This window comes from Phaethon aethereus (assembly GCF_964289735.1).
Source record: "Phaethon aethereus genome assembly, chromosome: 20".
Taxonomy (NCBI): domain Eukaryota; kingdom Metazoa; phylum Chordata; class Aves; order Phaethontiformes; family Phaethontidae; genus Phaethon; species Phaethon aethereus.
The window spans coordinates 11282197-11307364 of NC_138596.1; the positions used below are offsets into that span (position 1 = coordinate 11282197).

Here is a 25168-nt window from a genome sequence, read left to right on the forward strand (position 1 = left end):
TCAAAATGTCTTCTTTTCTCCCATCTCAAGTGTAAGTATTTTTCTGTGGCTTTTGGCCAAATCAGTGAAAAGGGAAAATTCTAGAGGACAACAGGACAATTACTTTAAAACCAAAAAAACACACAAATATTCAATTTTCTCCCCCCAAATAACTGAAGGATCTGTGGAACTAAAAGCAGCGTTCAGAGTTTGGGATTTTTTTTTTTTCTTTACGTTAGAAGGTATCACAACAGAAGCGTGTTACATTTCAGAGGCACATACACAAACAGGGCTATACAGGCCCTTAACGCTGTTTGTCCCCTATGCATCAATGCCCTGCCAGTTGGCAAGCCTGAGCCAGGAAGCTGTCAATTCCAATCAAGTTTAGGCGATGCAGTCCTATTAAAGAAGTCTTGCTGGTTAAGGGGCGTCCACTGTTTCCAAAGCATGGGAAAAAAAAAAGAAAAAAAAAAAAAAGAAAAAAAAGGGCTCTGCTTTCCTTAGATTTGAGCTGGCAACTTTCACTGACTAGAGTTTTCAAGGAGCTATGAATGAGCTTAACAAAGGAGTTCTGTGGCTAGTTTCTGGCTGAAATCCATGTCAACAGTTTTTAAGGTCACAGGTCACACTAACTAACATTTATTCCCAGCAGACCCTGCTCTAAACACAAGCTGTAAGTAGTACAAATTTGGAATTTTTCTGTAATCCCTTGAGATATTCCTGATCCTTCCACATGTTTCTGCTCAATTAAAAACAATTCTCACTTTGCACCACAAGAGAGGCCCCTGCTCAGAAATCTTATTCTATCCTAAGAATAAATGGACAAAGACTGCAATCAAAGGAAAGGAAAGGGGGGAGGAGAGGAACTCACAACAAATCACACCAAAAACCTCAAATAACTCCATACAGAATCACATTCAGTTCGTTACATTTTCTGCCATCTGTCACAAACTATTATAGATTCATTTCTTTTTATCTTAGAAAAAGAGTGGTGCAGAGCTTAGCTATTTTGGCCGAGAGGGATTTCCACACAAATGTTTCTGCATTTCACTTCAGAAGAATGATTTTCATTTTGGGTACAAAAGCTGAATACTCACTGAAAACTTCAAATTAAGTAAAATTGAAATCAGAGTTGCACATGGTTATAGCACCTTCTTAAATCAGTAACTTTGCCCAGTAAGTTTGTGAACCAACGGAAAACTACGCAAGTTTTACCTGTTTTTGTTTTTGTTTTTTTTTTACTTGAACAAAACTCTGAGCAAGACAAAAATCATTGACTTATATTATTATAGATAGAAATAGGTACTATAGCTCACAGTTTAACAGATAAAACAAAAATTCTCCCAGTTAATAATAATAAAAAAAAAAGGCACGATACCTATTACACAGTTACAGGAATGAAAGAGTTCTTGTCCACCAAGTCTCATTACTTCAACCGACTAAGTACCCACCAACTGCTGGGCCTCCAGGGCAATACAGCCTGTCCAGTTCACCCGCTCCTCCAGTCTCGTCAAAGCAGTAACTACCAGCATCTCATCCACGTACCAACGATCACGTTCTCTTCTCAGGAAGTTTTTACCCTTATTGCTGCAACCCTTTTTGATAGGAAGGGAAAAAACAGCAAACAGGCAGCCCCTGAGAGATAAACGTTTGTGTATGGCCTGGCAGCATTTACCTAACACCTCCCAAAGCTGCTCTTATAATAGCTGGAAAAAAGGAATTTTGCAAATTAAATACAGCATTAAATCGACCAAAATCACATTTGTGGACAACCTGCGGGTAACAAGGCAACATATTTCTCTGCATAGATGGACAGGTACACTGAATTCTGATCGCCATAGCTTTTATGAGTGTGACTTCTACTAACACCGAGAACTGTAACAGACATTCTGTCCAGCTTTATAACTTCAGAACTAGTAAATCGTAATAGTTTACAAGCTTAGTGACACCCTGGAAAATATATTTAAATACAATCAGGGAAGAATCATATAGAAAAACAACTTATAGATTTTAATACTCTATCATACACCAGTAATCCAGACTAGGTTAAGAATTTAGTGTTTTACACAACCCGGTAAGTTTCTTCAAAAATGTTAAAAATAGTTTTATTAGGATTGCTATATATGTAGAAGTGCTGGGGTTTTGGGGGTGTTTTCTGGTCTGGTTTTGGTTTTCACAGAATCTTAACTCAATGAAGCTTCAATGACTATGAAGCAAACTAACAGCAAGAACTTTACTTCAAAACCATTCTGCCAAATGGTTTTGAAGAGCACAATTATACTTGGCCTTATACCTACTTAATACAAAATTCTAGTTAAATTCATACAAAAATATTATTTCTCAGTTAAACTGCTAAATTTATTTTTTAAGCTCAAATATGCATTGCCATAAGAGAAGTACATGTTTAATACTAGGGTCAACTTGGTGAACACACACGTGATTTTTTTATCTATACAAAAAATAGCACTATATAAGTCGCCATTTTATTATGTCTTGTAACCGGAAATCATTACACTGACTTATACATTTAAACCAGTTCATGTATTTAAATAGCTTACCATACATTCAGCATTGCCTTTTTTTCAAAGCAGTGTGTGTCATAGACATATAACTTCTTTTACAGTTTAGTCAGAATGCAAAATAAACCAACATTTGAAGAAATTACTGGATCCTATCAGTTTATAAACTGAAGAATTTTTCAAGCATCAGTAAGTGGGTCCTTACATTGAATTCTGGAAATATTTCAGAAAACAAAAGATAAAAATATATGTTCTAAAAATTAAACTTGTTAGTTTACTTATATAAACATTCTGCAATAAGGGTATCAAAAAAGTATTCAGACTGAGCTAACAACATTTTTTACATTCCTAAAGCAAAACTTTTCTTCCTTCATGGCTGCACAGAAAGACAAAATTATCAGGAGTCACGAGATTCTACAACATATGAAAGTCAGAAGGACAAAAACCCCAGCTACAATGAAAACTGATATACACTTTTAAATAATGTCTTCATACAAGATCTTGATATCTTTCCCAGATGAGAGAAAAAAAAAAAAAGGAGGAATTTAATGTTTCAGTGTCTCTGCAGAATTTAGAATTTCCTATGTTCAGTCTCTTCATAGCATTGCATACCCTATCTTCACTTTCTTCACCCATCTTCAGACCATTAGAAGCAGTACAAGCAGAAGTATCATGCTTATAGTAATTTCAGCTATGAGGTTTTTAACTCTGTCCCATTATGAGCAGATTGCATACAAAAGCGTTTGTCCACTTAAGCTTTGAGAAACCAGATTGTAAAATAAAACACTCCACTCCTTTCAGTGCACTAGTGCAAACTGGTTTACGCGTTACTTTCCCATCAAAAGAATGTTGAAATCCATCAATGCCTGTGCCTCTTAAGAGTTCTAGATCACAGGAGTTAGCCAAAGAGGCAAATACAGCTCAGCCGCTGAACAACACTGTCCATAATGTAACCAACAAACCGGCTTCCGAAGAATTTAGCACAGATAGAATTGCTAGAAATTTGAAGAGATTAATAAGCTAGTAAGGAGATCTAACATTAAAACAATGAAGAAATTAAAATTAAGAGCCTCAGCATGCAAAATTCTTACAATCAGAAAACATTTATGTGCTTTAAGAATATACAAAAGCAGAAAGATAAATTTATACTGTTACTTTATTCCTTATCACTGAGATCATATCAGTAGATCAGTATGTTTACACCATCTTTCAGTACACTGCAATTACCAGGAAATAGCAATCAAGAACAAATTCTGACCCTCTTTGACACCTTCCAGACTCTTTTACCCTAATGAAAGAACATTACCTCCCTACATACATAGAAGACTTAGAAAAGATGACAAACAAGAGTATACAAATTCCAGAACAAAACTAGGGACATGCCTGATTACAGAGTTGAAGAGGACATCTCAGAATAGTGAGCAAGAGCAGTCTGAGAATGTCTCCACACCTTTTTTTTTTTTTTTAAATAAAAGACTATAGCTCTTCACTAAATTCAGATCTATGTTGTTCACTCTCAAAAACCCATGCCAAATTTCTTCTGAAGTTAGATTAAAGCAAACCTCTAGAAAAAAAACAATTAAAAAAAAATCAGTTTCTTAACTTGTCTACAATGAAATAAATCCATCAGGATTTATTTCATTGTAGACAAGGTCCTGAAGTCCTTAAATGAAGTCTTAGAAAGAAATGTATGGAAATTTTACTATGATACAAAAATTACCAAATTAGAACTCAGAATTTGATGACTTGGACATTAGCTCTCAACTCAATATGCATCCATCATTTGGAAAGAAAATAATTAAAAAGCACATTCTAAGTTCTGTAGCATATTGCATTGAAAAAAGTGGTCCAGAATTCCAAGTTACCCAGGAGATTTTGATGTGTGATATGTGAGCCTGTGGGGTTTTTTTAATTCACTTCACTGTTTGGAACCTCAAAAACCCCACCAGACCATCTGCGAGACTTGTTTTGTGCTTTTGTCCGCCCTCTGCTGTCTGAAACGCAGAAAGTAGTCATCTGTGCTAGAGAGCACTCACAGCTCTGTGCTACGTACAGTGTTTGATCCTTGTAGTTTCATGATTAGCTAGAAATCAAGTGAAGAAAAAAAGGAAACAGAAAAGAGAGCCAGACTCAGTGGTTCTACACTGAAAGAAAACCACAGAACACCTAGAAGATGCAGCTTTTAAACTTAATCAAAGATTTCCATAAATCTGTGTGATGCTATCCAAGGCAAGAACAAAACTACAAAAACTATCTTGAAAGCAGATTTCTAAACAGTACTGGTTAAAATAGCCTCAAGAGTTACTCTGCAAAATGGAATTGCCTTTCTGCTGGCCACAGGAGCTACATCCATGTGGATAACCTTACTGCTATTGAACTCCAAGAACTGCTTTACTGTACTTTGCATCCACATGAAAAAGTCGCTGGGTCACATTAAAACTCAAAGTCCAGACCTTGACTTCTGGCCTTCTGAGTACTGTCTCAGCTTTAAACTTTGCTTCCAGACCTTTGCAGAATTTTTTTAAAGCTCTGGCTGATTGAAAAGAATTTCTTTTTTCTCCTGTTCCACTTCAGTAACAAATCTAAACATGTGATGATTTTCCACCTCCAAACCATTTTACCATGGCCAGATCCATAAAATCTCTGACTGATAAACACATGAATATCATCTCTAATAATAAACAGTATCATGTAACTCTTATACTATCACTGAGTGTAGCAAGGAATACTTGAAGCATGCTGCCACCCAACCTGTAATTTAAAAAAAATAAAGCCAACAACCAAACATTCTTTTCATCCCCAGTGGCTTTTCCATATCATTCTCACATTCTTCAGCATGTTGTGACCTATCCATTTACCATGCAGCATCCTTTAATTCATACAGGACACTGAGAAGATTCACATCAACAAGTGAATGGAGCAAGTGAATCTGTGCAATGTTGATTTACATTATCCTCTAAAGCTTGCATTAATGACAAACTTTCATTTTTTCATTAGTTCACAGGAGAAAGAAGCAACAGGAATGAAGCTAAGAGTACCAATTCATCCACTGCTGTAACTGCACTTAAATTCTTTTTTTTTTTTTTTTTTTTTTTTTGGTTATGAGTTGAAGCAGAAGGCATTTAACTACAACATAACTCCTCCATTTCTTCTTGGCATTCACTCAACATAAGGGAGCTGACAGCAAAGAACTCTTATCCAGGAGAGATCAAGAAGGGACTCATACTACTCCTCATTCAGATTTTCTTTTTAAACTGTGTTTCCCCTTTAATTTGTCATTAAACAGGAAAAATTACCTTACGTAACCAGATGCTTCCCACATGAGAGTGAATCAGCACCTCAACTATACATGGTAGCAGCTATGGGGAAAGAGCTAGGGAAATATCTTCCTGCCTTCAGTGTACGGTCCATATTCCTGGATTGCCATAGCTAATAACAACTGAAATGTCTACTCGAGAAAAGAAAGAAAGAAGGAAGATACTGAGAAAATACCTGTCACCCTGCCTTTCACAAATTTAATTAGTAATTTTGGTAGATTTCACAATGATTTCTCCATATATTAAGCTTCTTCAGTGAAGACTTAGTTAGCAGATCACTGCCATCAGCATAATGCTGAAGTACAAGGCAAAAAACATCTTCACCAGTCCAGCGCCAGCACAAATGGCACAGACATTCATTTTAAATACATATCTCAATCTGAAATTGATTCCATGGCATTGCTGTACGCAACCCAGTGAAATGAGAAGTGTCCTTGTACTTCATAGGTGCTCTTATATTTTACAAGATTACCCCTGAAAGTCTCTAGAGGGGTCACATTCAATAACCTATATACAGGCGGTCCCACTCTGTCACATGCAATATACAGTACTCGTAGGATGAAGACAAGTTCTTCTTGTTCTTACACTGGATTCTCTCACATGAAAAGCAAACCAGATACAACCAAGACAGATGTCTACAATTGCTCATAGAGGAAATTATTCTCATTTGTGATTGCTTGGGCAACTGTTCAGTCACCTAGCTGGCTGTTCATACAGTTAACTCTCAGCTATCTTTACCTGGGCCATTGCTCCAAAACTTCCAATTTCTCATGAACATGCAAAAAGAAGAAATCACAAGACAGACAATTCTTAAATTTGTTTAAAACAAGAGAGGCCAGATGCCATGTGGAAACCTTCAATCCACAGAAGTTCTTAATGGGACTAATATATCGGTAGATACTACAACTGATTTTACTTGCATCATTTTTTACAGCAAATGTAAATAGAAAATTATAGACGGCATTTCAACATGTCTGTGGGAGGTCATCAAAAACTATGACAGAGCCTCTTTGCTCATTTTATGTGAAATGCATTGTTCCCAACTTCCACTAACGTTCTTTATTATGACAAACTTCACTAAACCCTCAGTGGGACAGAGTAAAGTTCATACATACAAACTTCTAGGATGTGGAGAGCATCAGTGACATTCTCTCAGTTACCAACAGATGCTTTGTTAATAAAACTTGCATATACAAATGTCCACAAAATGTCTTAACAAGATCAGTTTTGACAGCTAAAGATAACAGCTGCCATCATGCTATGTCATATCAAATTACTGCAGAGACACTTTTTTTTTTTCCACATTGTTAACTCAAGAACATTGACTACAAACAAATATAGTTATCTACAGAGGAACTCAAAGTGCGAGATATTTTGCATCACTTCTGCAGAAGAGCAGTGACTTTGAGGACCAGATAGGAAAATAATTTTGAACAGCTGGAAATTATAATTGCAGTGTAACACAGCAAAGTCAAACACTGTTTCCTAGAGTCAACCAAAAGCCAAACCACAGGACCTACCTTAAGATACAGAAGCAGCTCTTGGCCCCAGAAGATAAGCGACAGAATCCAAACCTCTGTTTGCTGTCAATGTCTGTAAGCACAAATGTAAAGTTCTGCCCAACTTGGTTAACTGCATGGCTGAAAATAAAGAGTAAGAGGAAAAAATTAATGCTGAGCTAAACTCTGTGTCAAAAGTATCTAGTCTAAGTCATTGAACCTACAACATTTCCTCTTTCAGCAGAGGTTTTCTGAGAAATTAACTTTGAGAGTATGCACCCTCTAGAAACTTAAATATGCTAGTTGCTTGGGAAGGGAGGAGTGGTTTTGGTTGGGCTTTTTGTTCCATATTTTAAGTGTGGGAGGACACTAAACGAAAATGATTATGACTATCAACCATCTTCAATGCAGTACCCATGGTACAAACCAAAGTCATGTTCTCCCATATAACCTAAATATCTCTTTATTACTCTTCATTTGAGATTTGTGCTCGTGGAAGAAGCCGCAATGTTTAATAACATGCTAAGCTTCGTCAACACTTGGATATTGACTTGTAGAAGCTTTATTATCCATCTACCAATTTTGCATGTACACCAGATACGTCATTCCAAAATGTTCAGCAACGGGAACCATGCCAAGTGACTCTCCTTTACTCTAGCAACCAGCAATCAGTTAAAAGACTAGAATAGTGTGCAAAGGAAGAAAAGATAAACTAGAATAAAAAAATACACTGTGCTAAAGCCAGCCATGGCTATAAAAATAATTTTGTAGGACTTCTATATGGTTTTTCAAAATTAAGAGTTATTTGTCTCATCTGCAAGATCTTAATGGCTCTTCAAGAATAGCACAAGTGAACCAGTAAGATTCCTAAATGTTGGCTCCCACTCACACCACAGCAGAAAGTATCACTATAGGAAAATTTGCACAAATTGGAAAAAACACAGTTTTGGAAAACAAAACAAGACAACCAAAACCAACGAACAACCACCACCAAAAAAAAAAAACCAAAAAAACCCCAAACAAGAACCAAACCACCCACAAAACAGACAAAAAAAACACCCTGAACCCAAGCATTTAAAAATTCATGTCTCTAAAAATACTGTAATTCACAACTGTATTTTACCACTAATAGGTGATGCTCGAGATGGTAAAATAAGATCAAAATAAGATGCTTTACGTTTAAAGCATGGCACTTTCTGAATGCTATTTATTAACAAAATGAAAGACATTCTTGAGATATTACCACATTTGTCTAAAGTTAATCAAATGCTTATGTACAGTGATGGTAGATTCCACATAAACAAAGCCCAATTCACCTCCCAGTTTGCAGAGATCCAGTTTCACTGTTTAACAGAAATTTTGACATTTAGTGTGAAGCTGGGACTAATGTAATTATTAGACGACTTTTCATCCAATTTCAGATCTATTTGAGACCTCATAACAGTATGAAATTAACACTTATTTCAGGTTATGTTCTAGTTTATTTTAGGTTTACTAAGAACTGAGAAAGCTGACTAGCATTTACATGTGCACCTTTACAAGTCACTCCTACTAACAGCAAGCACAAAACCCATTAAATTCAAGGCCATTTAACTAACAGTCACAAGGCTTAAAAGTGAGCAAATATTCCCTTCTGTGATGCCATATACAATGTAATAAACAATTTATGCAGGAGATTATACTCTCAGTGCCTGGAGGAAAAAAAAAAAAAAAGAAAAATAGACTTTCAGAAGTAAAAGTTGCATCTGGATTGGAAAGATGTCACTGTCCAGCTTAGAAAGAAGAATCCTTCAGTGGAAGGAAAAACATGCAGTGATGAAGACAAAAAAGTGCTCAGAATTCACAGATGAACAAAAAGACAGTTATTTAAAAGTACTTCAGTAGTCTGAGAATTAGACAGTGTGAGTACTATCATCCTCCTGAAATCTAAATGTCAACAGAGCAACCATTTCCATAAACCATACTGAGCTGCTAGGGGATACCAAAAAATCCCTTACTGGTGTTGTGTTTTATCTGTAAAGCTTGGATGTAATGTTACTATGGTGATTTTAGTATGGTGTTTTAAAAGGGGATTATATGCTTAATTTTAACAAGGTTGAGAGCAGAGCATGTGTGAGAAATAGCACTCTAGCTGACAATTAAAATTATGGAATGGGGAAAAACATGCTTCATTTGCAGCTGGGAGAAGCTTGTTTATTAAACGACTGTGACACGTTGGTAAGTTCCTCCGAAGTAAACCTAAAGATTCTGCACATAACACAGAACGCAGATACACAAATTAAATCTCCCCAAGTAAAAGTCCTCACAAACAGGGTATAAACTGGGGACTTGACTCTAGCAGGACTTGAAAACCTAAGTACAGTGACTGACAATGCTACTCCGGGCTCTGAGCTGGTGATAGGGAAAGTAGCATCTATTCCTCAGTAACTACGTATTTAATTAGAATCATGGAATGGTTTGGGTGGGAAGGGACCTTTAAAGGCCATTTAGGCCAACCCCCTTGCAGCGAGCAGGGACATCCTCAACTCGAGCAGGTCACTCAGAGCCCTGTCCAGCCTGACCTGGGATGTTTCCAGGGATGGGGCATCCACCACCTCTCTGGGCAACCTGGGCCAGGGTTTCACCACCCTCGCTGTGAAAAATTTCTTCCTTCTATCTAGTCTCAGTCTGCCCTCTTTTAGTTTAAAACTGTTACCCCTTGTCCTATCACTACAGGCCCTGCTAAAAAGTCTGTCCCCGTCTTTCTTATAAGCCCCCTTTAAGTACTGAATTTCTGATCATTTGTATCGGTATCTCTTCATCGTAATTCATACTGATCATTTTTCCACAGATCCTGAAGAGACATCCTACACAGTATTATTCCAACAGAAGGTATTATCCCATGTTCCTAAGTTATTTGAACAACAAGCCAGTATCGCCACTGTTATATTAAGAATAATAATTTTTAAAACTCTCAACATTGCAGAGAGATTCTAATACTAAAATTGTCACAGCTAACAAGGGACAACAATCTAGTTAACTGGGAATAGTGCCTAAGTATTTGGAAGGCCTTTACTGAAACCACTTCAGTATTTCTCTCTCTTCTTTTTATTCAGAACGAACAAAACTATATATATTAAAAAACCCAGCCTGAGCACTAAGAATTACAGTAACTGGAGATCTGATACAACATACCGCTTTCCAGGCACATACAGAGGGATAAAATCCCACTAGAGAGTGCTAGTTAACTTGAGACAAGACTGGAAGGACCTTTCTGACATACAGCTGAGGACAGTACTTCTTCTAGAAGCAATTTCTTTTCCTCTCAAAGTAGAAAAAGTGCTCACTGAGAAGACTGAGGGGAATATTGAAGCATTGTCTGAAATAATTTCATTATGGGGCTACTTGCTCACCACTTTAAGTAACTTTATTTTAAATGCAATATAAGAAATGTATAAATAAGTACTCAGTAGTTGGTTAACAGCAAATAAGGAAAGAAAAGAGAAAAGACCAACTAGTGCAAATTCGTCATTTGTTGAGTTCCAGAAATCGTCTCTAAGAACCGGTTTTCAATCGGTTCTAAACTTGGAAGTAGCTAAAAGCTGAAGAACATTTTGCACTTAAGATGCACTATATTTTTTTCTCTTTATCATGGCCAAATTAAATAAATTTGCATTCAGTGTTATAAGACTGTTTACCTTCTGCCTGTAACTGGCAGGTTAATGTCCCCACATAGTTCAAAGCTAAGTCAAATTTACATCATAGAGGGCTACAACAAGTATTTATTAATATATATACCTACACACCCCTATGCACACATGCACATGTGTGCACGTGTATTTTTACATCAAGAACGGAAGTAGCACGCGCATCTTTTTCAGCTGCCATATCCTTAACTTGGGACGTCCTCTACCTTCTGGCGTATTGCAAGTCCATTCTTAATTTTAAATTATTAAGCATGCTATGGGCTACAATCTCTCCTTTATGTTCAAAATCATTGGTTTACAGTCTTTTCAGAGACAGTCTGTGATACTCAAACAAGCGAATCCAGAAATGGGGATCACTTTTTATTATGTTCTCATGTGCACCCCATATGGGTTTTCAGTGTTCTTATCTTCCAAAATAGTATATTGCTGGGGAAAACAAAACAAAACAAAAAATCCCCAAGTACAATAAACCTACACATAGTAAACATAAATATCTCTACTAGAAACACAGACATGACAAAAAGATATGTAAGTACTTCTCTTAGGAAAGGAAAAAGATGATCAGCAAAAAGTGATTCCAAATTATAAGTAGTATTTGTGGCTTTTAAAGGTCATCTGAATCAACAAGCACTGGTTAAGTAGCTCCTGTTGACAGCCCAGGATATTCAAATTCTCTTTTTATGTACAAATCAGGTACAGCAGAGGAACTGGTAATAGTAGCTGTCTCCAGCAGCGCCTCACCAATGTCTCTCAAGCCCGATCTGCAGGAACCACCTGGAGGGTTGAAAGAACATATCGTCTGCATGATCCATTCAAGCTTTCAGTTTCCTCCAACCCCAGGTTACTACAGCAGAGGACAAAGTGCAGCAGTGGTTGTATTATGTAGACTCATATCTCCAGAGAAGCATAGTGAGATTTCATCTCCATTCACAGAAACTAGTGAACAGTATTTCAAGATAACTCATAAATACCAGCTGGCCTATGGGTGTACGAAAAAATGAAAAACTAATTAAAAAAAAAAAACTAACAATGGCTCAAACAAGAAGTGATATTAGAAATGGATGTTGATTTATAAAGAAAATCAATTTCTACTGTAAATATCACAGATTTCACTGAAATGAGAAAAAGATTTCTAGCAGTTTAATCACAGTTAAGGTCAATTTGATCAACCAGAGCCACCCAGTGTGTTAGCTGACCCAGAGAAGGGACTCTAACCAATTAAATGGGTCTCGTAGATATGAGCAGTGGTGCATCCTTTCAAAATTTCAATGGTTGTTCTTTTCACAAAACCATCAAAAATAACTCACAGTAAAATCAAAACTAAAAAAATTAAAATTTCTGGAGCTTTCTAAATTACAAGAATTAAATATTCTCAGTTCCCATCAAATTCAAATTTTCCCCCCAAAAATTAGAAGCCACATTAAGTAGCCAACTAAAGCACCAGCATTCCAGCAAGATCAAGAGGCCTTTAAATGTATAGCACTTAATTGTTCTGCCCAAATTTTCGCAATTAAGAAATAAAATACATACGCACACAAAGATTTGATATCAATATGCATATTTGACAATTACTACCCAAAGCATTTTCACATCCAAGCATCACTTAGAAGTAAAACAAAATGCACTCTTACTGCTGCCACTGAACAGCTCAAACTTTTAAAACTTTTTTTTTTGATGGTGCCCATAAAAACCCCAGGAAAAAGTGATTCTAAGACTATAATTTGCACTTGGGTGCTTTAAATCACAATCAAGCAGACAGAACATTAAGAAAGGTATGGTTTTTATTTTCTACAGTGGTTTTATTGACAAGCTTATTTTCTTGTAAAGTTTGAAAAGCTAACACTACCTGTCCACATAGAAGGGGAAACAAAACTTGGTCAAAGTCTGTAGAACTTCCTGTGGAGAGAAAGAGAGATAATTTATACATCTGTTGGGACCAATAAATCTAATATTAACCACATCACACAATTTCACAACTTTACCCTGAAGAAATAAGAGACAGATGAAGAAATATGGGCTTTATCAATTACATGGAAGGAGTACCAGGCAGTCAATCATGTGAAATAATAAACATGATCAAACTTCATTAAAAATGAAAAATTAATCAAGATTCACACATGGGCAGGCAGCAGGAGCCATCCAGCAATTCTCCAAAGAGTAGGAGGAGGTTGGGTTGTTGAGTGTTAACACCTCTCTAGGGACAATCTCTACCCTGACCATATGGATCATAGTGAATAACACCAAACCACATGGGTTTGGCCTGGCAGGACCACTTCTGCTGGCACAGCTTTTGACTGTTACCTAGGAACAGAGGTCTGGGGGATTAGAGAATACTTCCTAACATCAGCAAGATAAATAACAAAAGATAAAGTCAATAGGTCTCATAGCAGGAATGTTTAACATTGCCTACTGCTATTAGAAAGAAAATCTAAGTCTTAAAAGACTGATTAAAATAATGTGTATTAAAATTAATAAAAATTGTTTAACTCACAAACCATTTTCTAAAAGCTGCAAAACAGCACCACAGGTATAGTGGTATATAGGTATAGTCTTTGCATGATATCAAATAAAAAGCATGAATATGAAAACCAAAAACATGATCAGAGCAATTAATCATTCTCCACTTTACAACTTTAAACAAATACAGTCATTAAAGAGGCCAAACCAGAAACGTTAGTTGTATTCATAGACAAAAATAATCCATTTACATTATATTGTTCTACAACATTCAAAATTTGAATTCTATAATCCACAACCCACGATAACGGTCTACCCAGTTTGCAGACTGTTACTACCAGACAATTCATTGTTCATTCTCCTTCACGCTTAAATATTTCAGGACCTGAAATGTAAACTATATTTCTGCTCCAGCTAAAACAAGCTAACCCTGACTAAATGACAAACCCTCTGATAAATTCAATGCTTTTCTGACCAATAGCAATAAATTATCATCAATAACTAAGTTGATGCTTCTTGCTTCATTTATTTCTAAAACCAATGCCATCATTCAACAAATAAACTACATCAATCTAATAACCTATTCAATGAAGCAGAAAACATATTGACTCCCTTGCAAGAACATGTTCCTCCTACATAATTCAAATAAGCACATCCCATTCTTTGCAATGGTTTCAGGCTCAACTGAACTCGACTCTTCTTTGGAGGTTTCTTGACAACTAAAATGTGGCAAGTTCTTAAGATTTCAGGCAGAAACAGATAGGGAAACTTTGACTTCTTCACAGTTTATTGATAGATTATTTAACAACCTCTTGCTTTTAAAGAACAGGATAGGACCTATTGAAGAATGTCATGTAAAGCAAAGTAGTATTCTCCTTCTAATTCAGCAGGAAACATGGAAAAGAGCTACATAGGTTTCACAGTAAACCGCAGAAATACGTATCTTGATACAAAGTAATGCCTTGATAATAAAGGACTCGTTAATGTGATTGGGTTTACCCTCGTGCCGAATCTCAGTGAATTCCACAAGGATTGACCGCCTGCTGAACAACTCTGATTGCTTGTGCACAAAAACTACATCTTGACAAATTTTAACTATCACACAGTTCTGCTTTACCCACAACTAAAATCTTAATGCATAAAATGGAAAAAAAAAAAACCCCACAAAACCAAAAAAACCACACACACACAACACAGCAAACAAAAAAAACAAGAAAACCCCTAGAATTTTAAACGAATCAAAACTGTAATTGCAAGAGAGTAAAGTGCCTATATTTTTATTGGCCTTATCAATACAAATTGTCCTCAAAGTAATGACTGCACATGTATTTTTTAGCAACAAAGCCATGTAGCTGCTACATAGAATTCTGGAAAAAAAAAAACCCCACATAGCAGTGTTAAAAGATAACAAGTAATCAGTCACCTCAAAACGGCAGATTATATTCTCTCCATTATTTTGATGATTTAAATAATTACTGTAACTGCAGGTAAAAACATTCATGGAAGAAAATGTTTTAGCATCCTCAGCATTGTGTTGTTGTAGGAAAAGTGTATTACTCAGAACTTACTTTGCACTTATTTCTTGATATTTATAGCTTCCTAAACACAGAAAATGAAATGTGCACTTAAAGAGGCAATATATTGAATCTGTAACACTATATTTTGCCTTGTCTTTTCAAGAAAGATTTTACAGTGATATTATTATGTGACTTTTATAATGTTACTGGACATAATTTGCCAGTCATTATATGCCAATACTTATCTGCCTTGATTTACAACTCAAAAATTGAGACTAGTACAGGTTAACTACAGACGCATTTTTTAAATTTTAACTATTAAAAATACATAAAAATCATATACAGAATTAGTTTTTAATTAGCAGAACTGCTGATCTATTCCATGTAAGAAATATAATTACTCGAGGACTATTTAATTTTTGCTCAAGTTGCAAGCTTGTTACTATAAATGTAATGGGTTTTTTCTTTTCTTTTTTTTTTTTCCCCTTTAAATACTGCTCAGTTTGAAAGGTTAGCAATGTCTACATAATATACAACTTCCTACCAGACCTCTTGAAGTGGGTGGTTACCTACAGCCTAGAAAAATGATCATTTCTCTACGATTTCAAACCAAACCAAACCTAGAATCACTCAGTGTCAGCATCTTCTAATCCTTTTTGTTTCTACCTGACATGAAACACAGAGGTAGTATCAATAGCCTGTTTTCTTATTTTATTCCCCTATGCCTATTTTCTTAAAGAAAAACCTACATAAATGCCTCTAAAGCAAAATCCCCTAAAAAGAAGGAGGAAAAAACCCCAAACAATCCAGGACACACAGCTGATAAGCGTAAATTACCCAGTAGCTGAAACCAGCGTCTCCAGGGTATCACATGCCAGTTTTCTGGATCAATCCCCAAGTTTATATTTTCACAAATCTTTTTACATGCAGTTTGATTTTTAACATTTTAATGAGCAAAAAGTGCATCTATAGCAGCCAGTCACCACAGTTAAAGTGCAGGGCATGAACTGTGTCCCACGAGGGATTCAGCCCAGGCGTGTCACCAGTGGCTTTAGGACATACACCACCTGGTTCCTCGTCCCAAGGTTCCAAGTCTTTTCATAATCAAAACACTGCTGACATTATAAACCTCACATGGGTTTTCTAAAATCCTTCCCAATCAATAAAGCCAGTACATAACTTATTGGAGACAACACAGAGCTCATTGATTAAGTTTGGTTTCAGTAGCAAAGTTTTCAAAATAAATGAGGCAGGAATACAGTGTTCAGCCCTTTTGTGTCACACAGCAATTTATGAAGGTGAGATCGTCTCTAAAAGGATTTCCTACACGCGCGCGCACACACACACGAAAAATACTTGAGAAGCATATAGAAAGCAAGGTTGTTAAATAAACACTATACACACTTATGTCCCAAATTATGTATATATTGAGATGAAACAGTAAAGAAAGCTCAACATTGCTGAAAAATTTTGCATATCCACTTGTGAATATAAGATGCAAGCTGTATCTTAGCTCAAGTCTTTTTTATTTTTATTTTTAAACCTTTCACCGTATGTTCCCACTTCCAAGTCAACGGAACAACTCAAGAGCCTCTTATAATATAGAGGATCACTTTATTTCTCTTGTTGCAATGAACATCAGTAACAAATATCCCGTGCTGTAGCTACAATTAAATAAAACCGCACTGATAAAATGATATGCAAATTAATGATCTAATGCAAGAACAGCAGACTGATGCAAACAATCTACTCTTAGAAAGACACACGATACAACAGACATTCAAAGTGGAACAAGAAGTGTAAGTAAAAGTTGGAGAGAAAAGAAATTAAAATACAGGCAGAGATCTGCGAAAAATGACTAAGGCAAGACACTCAAATATTAATGTGAGTCAGAGAAGGGAAATAATACACCACAAAAACCAACAGGCTGGACACCTGTATTGGGAAGCCTATTGAGAAACTTGAGGAAAAACAGGATGAAGTTGAAAAGACTACTCAGAGTACAAACAAGACCTTTAGCTGTGGATCATGGGCAGGGGGGAACAAACCACCCAACAGAAAAAAACAACCCAAAAACCCCACACCTCTATTTCAGAAAGTACATACATTTCTCCAGAAGGACAATTCAAGTATTACAAGAGAATGGGGCACTGCAAGAAAGATGAGTTTTCCATGGAGAGAAGAAATGACTCAGTGGTGAAAAAGATGAATGCTGTTTTATTTCCTCGCCCTTATAGCAGAGGTGAGGTATAGGTGAGGTTGCTGTAAGTGAAACGCTAAACAGAAGGTGGAAATACAAGTAGTTTTTATCATATCCAGCTTGAAATACCCTCTGAATCCATGAAACAAACAGGAAATCCATCCTCTTCACAAGGAGGGACACCAAGAGAGTTTCAAGAACACACCAACAGACTGAGGAAGGAAGGAGGAGAAACTGGAGAGCAATGAGGGTTATGGAGAGGACAATGACAGCCAGCCTGACGGGATCAAGGGAAGTAAGGACAGGTAACAGGATCCCGATTTGACAAGCAAGCAACTATAGGTGATTTTATTTCTGCTCAGAAAAAACATCGAATTTAAACATTATAAAAATGTTACCATAGTATAAAAGAGTGCTGAGACATTAACTGAAGCGAAATGTTTTCCAATTATTTTGGACTTTGAGTTGTACAGTAATCTACCTTAGAGCCACAAAATTGTAAACTGTTCTTAAATTATCCACTGCAATGGAACAACAGGTTTAACAAGTTTAAAAAGTTGTCAGTGCACCCAAATAACCAACACCTGGCAACCACCCTGTTTAAAACCTAAAGGGTAGTGACAGAAAAAGTACAGAACCATTTAGAACACCATAAATTCTGTTAGCTGTGCAGAGTTGGTCAGAAATTCATATACATTTTCCTATGACAGGGAACATCTTTCTGCACAATAATAAGCACAGGTTTGATAACTACTTCAAACACTTTACAATGCAGCTACTTACAATGGACAGGAAAATGTAGTTATGTTTCAGAATTTTATTTGAAGACTATAATAAAGCACAACATTTTTTGTGTGGCAGCACGAAAACTTCAACCACTAACTTGAAAACAGCTACGAGTAACAAACAGGGATCAGTACATCTTGTGTTTTCAAAATATAAACTTTAATTTGCATTTATTATTAGTGGCAGTTTATATTACATCAAATTTTCCTGAGGTTATTACTACAGATTATTCTCATCAATTAACAAATGCCATGTAATTATGTAGTCAAAAATCAGGAGAGGTATTCCAATTCAAGCAGCTTACAAAAATCTAATTCTCAAATTAAAAACACAGTATCCTGCATGCAGAGGCTAGTAACACATAGCCACAACAAAAAGCTGAGATTTTGCAAGATGATGAAGCAGAGCAAACAAAGAACAATAAACTTAAAAACAACTTTTCTCTAGATTTTAAAGATTTTTCTAGTTTTAAAAAAACGGATACAACACAGATTCTTCTTCAAAAATTATTACTCATTTAAAGTATTTATGTCTTGTGTTGTTTTTAACATAAAATCTTTTTATGCTATACAGCAGTACTGAACGTTACTGATTTTTGTAACAGTCAAAATATTTTCAGAATTAATTTTAATCAGTTCTTTAAAAGAATGTTCTACCCCCAATAATCAGGAGCATAATTTACTTAATAGCATTAATTTAATTACCTTAATTTAGTTTTATCTCTGCTTTTTTAATTCTACTAGCATTCAAATACAACTTTGTAGCACTAGTTCATCCATTTGCTTAGTGTTCTAAAAAAATCTATGAGCTCTTTTTGAGCAATTTTAAAGCTTGAGTGAGGGAAGGGTTTTCCTTCTACAAACGTAGACGATTTCCTGTATGAAGGTCAGAAGGGGAACAGTACCCAGTATGAAATAACATCATTTCACTGAAGGTAACCAATTGTTCTCAGGAAAATGCTATGTTTTAAAACCAAACAAAAAACGCAACACCTACATACACAATCCCAGTAACAGGAAGACCATGAGATAAATAACATTTCCTAAGCTTATTGAGGCTTGCTATCATTTAAATATTTTAAACGTACAAAATATGTGCACAGATGGGCAACTTTTCTACTTGCATTACTAAAAACATATTTCAAGATAAAGCTGAAAATCCCTGAATTTTTTAAACCTAATTGTGACTGTTTCTTAGAATTCACACCCCAAGGCCAACGCTTTCCTGCCACCAGTCCTTCAAATCTGATTTGGACATTACACGGGAGGAGGCTCCAAGCCTCCCTGAGGTCTCACTCCTTTTACAACACACGCAAAACCAGCAGATAATGGGCCTACGCTGAATTCACTGCTCTGCACAGCTCCTCCTGGGACACAGGCCTAGCAGATGTGATAAAAACTATGTCAGAGAAGTAGCTCTAGTTTTTGCCTTAATGACAACTTCAACCTCTCAACTAATAGAACAAAAGAACAGAAATGACTACTACTTTTTTCCCAGCAGAAAAAAAAAATCTGAAAGTAAAGCTGAACTAAATATTTAAGCGGTTTTTCAAAGAGATTTCCTCAATAAATGTCTTTAAAACCCCTTCAATAAAATTAAGATTCAGTTTTATTCTAAGACAAATGGATTTTAGCTCACATGCTAAACATATTTTAAAAAGCTACAGCTACTGTTGTAGGAATAATTGTTCCAGTCTTAAATCACAAAGAACTGAAAAATTATACAAACAAGCATAAAAAAAAAAATCAGGTCCAATTACATGCATAAACATTAATCAATCGTTTTTCAATATCAGAAAGATAGAATACTAATTGGATTAAATATATTTTAAAAATTTAGTGACTGAAAATGAGGAATATTTTCACTTCCACATTTAGGAATAATTAGGTGAGAACTATGAGCTGTGAAAAGATAATCACATACTTCTCACACCATAAGTCTATTGTCCAGGTATATTGCATCAAAACCAGCTTTAAATATATACTTTGGTTAACATTTGTTAAATATTATAATTCTGGCTTAAGATGACTGGCCCTTTTAGACATCGTCTCAAATGCTCTATTCAGCTCCAACTGCATACCCACTTAATCAGCAATCACTGTGCTCTGAGGCAGGACTTTGTTGTCAAGACAAGCACTGAAACCTTTAAAAAATTTCAGAACTGGCGTAAGAAAAAAGTGATCTTTGTCAAACAAGGACAAATTTATGCAAATCTTTTATAAACATTCACAAACATTTATTTAGCTTTTGAAATGTTGGCCTCATTTGAGAGCATGAAAATGAGGGGGAAGTAGGAAGATGCAAAGGACAGCTTAGAGGCTGGCACACTACATAAATATTCAGAAGGAAGATTATAGGATTCATGTTAGGCTGTCTTAGGTTTCTCCAAAGTCCACATAGAATACCAAAGAACAAAACTAACGAGAAGTAGAGCAGATGTTAGACAATGCAGCAGCCCTCTTTTCCACACTCGCTTGGCTATACTTCGATGCTTTCATTTTTTCTTTCAATATGGTCAGGTCATTCAAGGATTCTCCTATAGACTCCGTATTGTGGCTACAGAGCTATAAGCTGGACCTCTGTCAGCTTTCCAAAAGTTCCCAATGAAAAGGCATTATGCAAATTCTACCGCTCTTACTCTCTTTCAGGGAAAAAAGCCTCCAGTACGCAGCCATTGGAGTATTGGAAGTCCCAGCCTTCATTTCTGTATGGTTGTGTTTGCCTTAGGGCCATGCTGCTTGTTTTGACAGTGGATCCCCCTAGATAGTTGGGATTAGTCGAGCTTGTTTAGATAAACTTGAAATCAAGGCCTTCTCTAGGTAGACAGCTAGATGTAGCTACTGAGTTTCCAGCTGCCTTCTTCTTTCATCCCAAAACAACTGCAGATTCACAGTAGAGATCACAGCCACAGGCTATGTCACATACATAAGTAGAAAATTAAAGGCTGCTAAAAGAAGCCTTTGTAAATCTTAGTGCTAAAATAAGGAATCTGTACTGCATAGTTTAAACAAATTATTCAAGAAGCACCAATAAAGGTCTGCAACGGATAGTTAACAAGACATGTTCACAAAAGAAATACCCTGTTTACATAAACAGGCAAGATCATGCTTTGTTAATCACTTCTGCACCATCCACTGCCAAATCTTCTTAAAAATATATGCAAGTAAATACTCTAAAAGACTATCTGCTAGAATATCTGAAAAAGAGCTCTGTTTATCAAACACAAACTTTATGATCACAGGAAACAATTATGACAGCAATCTTGCAATTTTCAGTCCTTCAGAATCTTTCAAAAATCTTTTAAGAGATTTTCAGTCACATTCACAAGATTGGTCCAGATTTGATCTTTACTATAATCCGATAATGCAAACCACAGGAATTCATTCACACAAATACATATGTTAGAAGAAAAGGGCCAGAGCTCCAAATCTAAAATAAAACTTAAAACCAAGTCCTGCCCATGTAACTGTGTTACACCTTTAAAAATCTGCACTGTAGTTCAGCCCCAACAGGAGATTAATTTTTCAGGGGATAGGAAAAAAAAAACCAAGAACCAGTTTTGACTTTTAAAGATTGTAATCTCATCTAGCTGAGTGCAAATTTTCATTTACTCTTCTGCAGCATCCAGGCACAACAGACGGAAAACTTAACTTAAAGGAAAAAATTAATCATTAGGATGTTATAAATAAGAAAAAAAACCCAAAAAACAAAAAAAACTTTTTTCAATGAACAGTAAATATCATTAAAAATCAACTCCTGCTCTTTGCTGAAGGAAAAGGACATGAAGAAATTTGCAATGTTAAATAAAGACAACAGTAGAATTTTATAGTTAAGAAGTGTAGATAAGAATTTGCCACCAGCAACTTCTCTGCCTTTGTGCAAGGGACAACTTTCGTATCACTTTTCTGCCATTTCCATATTACAGCAATTCTACCATCTCTCACTGTAAAATTAAGTCTTTTCACTGACAAGATCTTTTCTAGAAATTCAAAGCATTAAAAGTGTGAGAGAATAACATTAGACTCCAACTTCTTCCTGCATTGGCTACCAAAGAGAATATTAGAGCATATACTGAATTCAGTTAGTCATCCCTTATCATAAATTCTCCATTAGTGACATCCTTAGCAGGAAATAAACTACAGTCTGGGAATCCTAACCAACAACTGAGCAAAATGCATAATCCCTGAGAAGTAATGAGAAAGACAGTTTCATCATGCTATTGTACTTAAAAGAAAACAGAAGAACGCTTTTAGAATTGTTACCTAGAAATTAAATATGACTGCTAAGAAAAATGCCATGGATATATGTAGCACAGTGTTATCAAATACCAGAAACTGATACAATTCATGGACTTCGCTTCTCACAAAGGTCTTCTAATTGCTATGACCAAGATCCTCCTTACTGCTGGAGAGAAGAACACTGTGCTGTGGAAGAGCTTTCAAGTTCATCACTAATGAAGTTACTTAACAGCTCCGTTACACAGGTATTATCTACTTTTTGGGGCCGAGGAAACATACAAAAAACTAAACAACTATCCCAAAGGGGGCAACAGCTGATCAACTTTTAAAATTCAGGAGTACCTGTTTCTCAGACTTGCATTCACATCATACCTACTTGAGAATTCTCTAAAGGAGAAGGAAGGAGAAAAGAAGGATATATGATGAGGACACTAGTGCCCCCAGGAAAAGAACTTTTCTAACACTAAACTTTGCAGAGATCAGATGGAGTCGGTGATCACCTTAGATAACTGAAGGTTATAAGAGGATAGAGCTTTTCAAATTTACCAATATTTTCACAACTTTTAGATTTCCAAACACTAGAATATGCTTGAGAGACTAGTGATCAAAACCCTGAAAGCTATAAAAACATTCATTAGCCATGAAAAGCGGTTTTTACTTGAAGAAAAGACAGCTGATATGTACAAAGATGACTGAACTTAGAAACTTAATTTTTCCAAGTATAAACCTAAGAACTTTGGACTTCCCTGGGTTAACACAGAATAATTTCCAACTTTTCTCTATAATATGCTACCAACTCTACGCTGCTGCCCAGAGACATGTGAAAATTTGAGTATGTGAATATCAATTAATGTCATCTATCAATCACCAATAATTCTGTCTACTTTCCAATCATTCCTTTAAAAAATAAATTTAAAAAAAAGAACACAGAATAATGCATGCAAAATAATTTGGGAAATTCAATTAAGGCATCATGCAATCTAAATGCTTTGCGTTGTACATTTATGAAATTATTCAAAAGATATACTAAAACCAATAGCAAACACATCAACATAGACCTCATGATGACAACTATGAGAAAATGCAGTAGCAGGAAATTAAAATATGTAAAAATCTCCAAATTCCAGTTATACACACTCTTATAGACTAGTTTTCTTTAACAGCTAAGGTAGTAAAGTATTAAAAAATATATACCTTCTAGGACATGCATTCTACTAATTTGCTGTTATAGTAACATGGAATTCAGTACACCTGCCATTCATACGTTCACTGGCATTCCTACACACACCTCTTGTGTTGTGTATTCTACGGTGTGCTCCACGCGTGCACTCTCTAATCTACAGAGGGCACAGAGTTTTGATAACCATGCAGATGACTACAACTGAAGTAACAAATCACCACCTGACTCCATTGAGAAACAACATCTTAATATAAAATTCCTCCTCCTGAAATAATGTACAGATTGTGTGACATTACAGTTCATCACTTGGGGGTGTGAGGTGTGGAGCACATAAAAGGTCATGCCTACTTTAAAGTAAGTATCATACATAGAAAGTCCCTTTAGTTAGGAAAACAAAGAAAGTTTTGTTTCCATCCCCACTGCCCCAAACCCAAACTCTAAGAAGTCCCTTTGCTGTCAAGAATAAGTCATGGAAATCTCCTGCCATCTTGGAAGTCAACACAAACAACGGGGCAGCAATCTCCTAGAACTCCCTTTCATACCCTTTACACGCACCAGCACCTGGCTACAAGAACTCCAGATGATCTATTCCAATAACACAGCACAAGCTGTTTTGTCTGGTTTGATGCTCTTTTACATGCCACCAGATGCTCTGCAAATAAAAATATATTTTTATTTCCCACTTGCTTTTTGTCTTTACAGCACCTTCAGTGATGCTTTAGCTTCTTTATCACATTTTTTAATGCATTTATACACTGGGGTATGGGCAGACAAGTTGCAAGAGCAAGAATCCAGAGAACTGTTTCCTCCTCCACATGCTCAGGAAACTTTGAAGCAGTAATGACTACTTTAGGAGCTACAAAACAAACATTCTCCTTACTTTGTTAAAATAGTACAGTTACCTTAAAGAAGCAATAGAAAACATATTAAGGGGAAAAAAGCTGCAAGACAGAGTATTATCAATGCTTGTTTAGTAGTATGGTCTCAAAAATAGTCTTAGTCATCAGTAATGCAGGTTTTTAAGCTAGATAACTAAGTCATCCCACTGAACTCTTGATCTAAAAACTGACCTCTCATCAACTGAGGTCTAAATTTGACTGTTAATATAAAGACATGGCATATCTGAGATTGATTCATAACTCTAACCTTGACGACACCACTTACCTGCTGACACTTATTTTAATCATGCTTCAAAATACATTCTACTGTTTGCAAAGCACAGTACTTCCCGGCATTCCTGTACATGCAAGCATCAACATAATCAGTCATAGCAAGGAAGACTGTTATATGCATTGAGATGCGTTGACAACAATTTTTATACCTACACCCATCACATTGCTAGGCGCTTCAATTTTATCTTATTTTTAAACAAAACAAAGATACTTCCTACAAGTTTATAAACAATATTTTTAAAATTGTTTATAAACTGATCTATAGCACCAGTATAGAATTGAATGGTTCAGGAGACTGAAACAAGAGAACTTTCTGAACTATTTCGATAACGACTGGCTTAACAAACCGAAGTAAAAATATTACTGCATAAGCATCTCTCATTTTAAAGAAACCCATCTTTACTTGAAATGAATATTTTATAGTTTTATCAATAAATTTAAACATAAGTGATAACGATTACTCACTTTAGGCCTGATCCCACAACCTTTACTCACACGAGTAGTCCCACAGGATTTTAATATGACTACCTCAACGAGTAAGGGTTGGCAGGACAGGTTTTAAATTATTCATATATTCACAGATTTTTAAGGCCAGAAGGGACCATTATGATCATCTAG

The 25168-nt window shown here is 35.9% G+C and overlaps 1 protein-coding gene across 6 annotated transcripts in view; it reads right to left on the minus strand.

Moving 5' to 3' along the window:
- Positions 1–25168, minus strand: part of DENND1A (DENN domain containing 1A) — a gene marked incomplete at both ends in the record, with an annotated part of 216449 nt that overhangs the window by 146797 nt on the left and 44484 nt on the right. For all 6 annotated transcript variants that reach the window (XM_082009030.1, XM_082009029.1, XM_082009028.1 and 3 more), the window contains 2 exons: positions 7336–7455; positions 12847–12896. In XM_082009030.1, coding sequence (XP_081865156.1) covers positions 7336–7455; positions 12847–12896 — 170 coding nt within the window. The remainder of the gene's footprint in view (positions 1–7335; positions 7456–12846; positions 12897–25168) is intronic.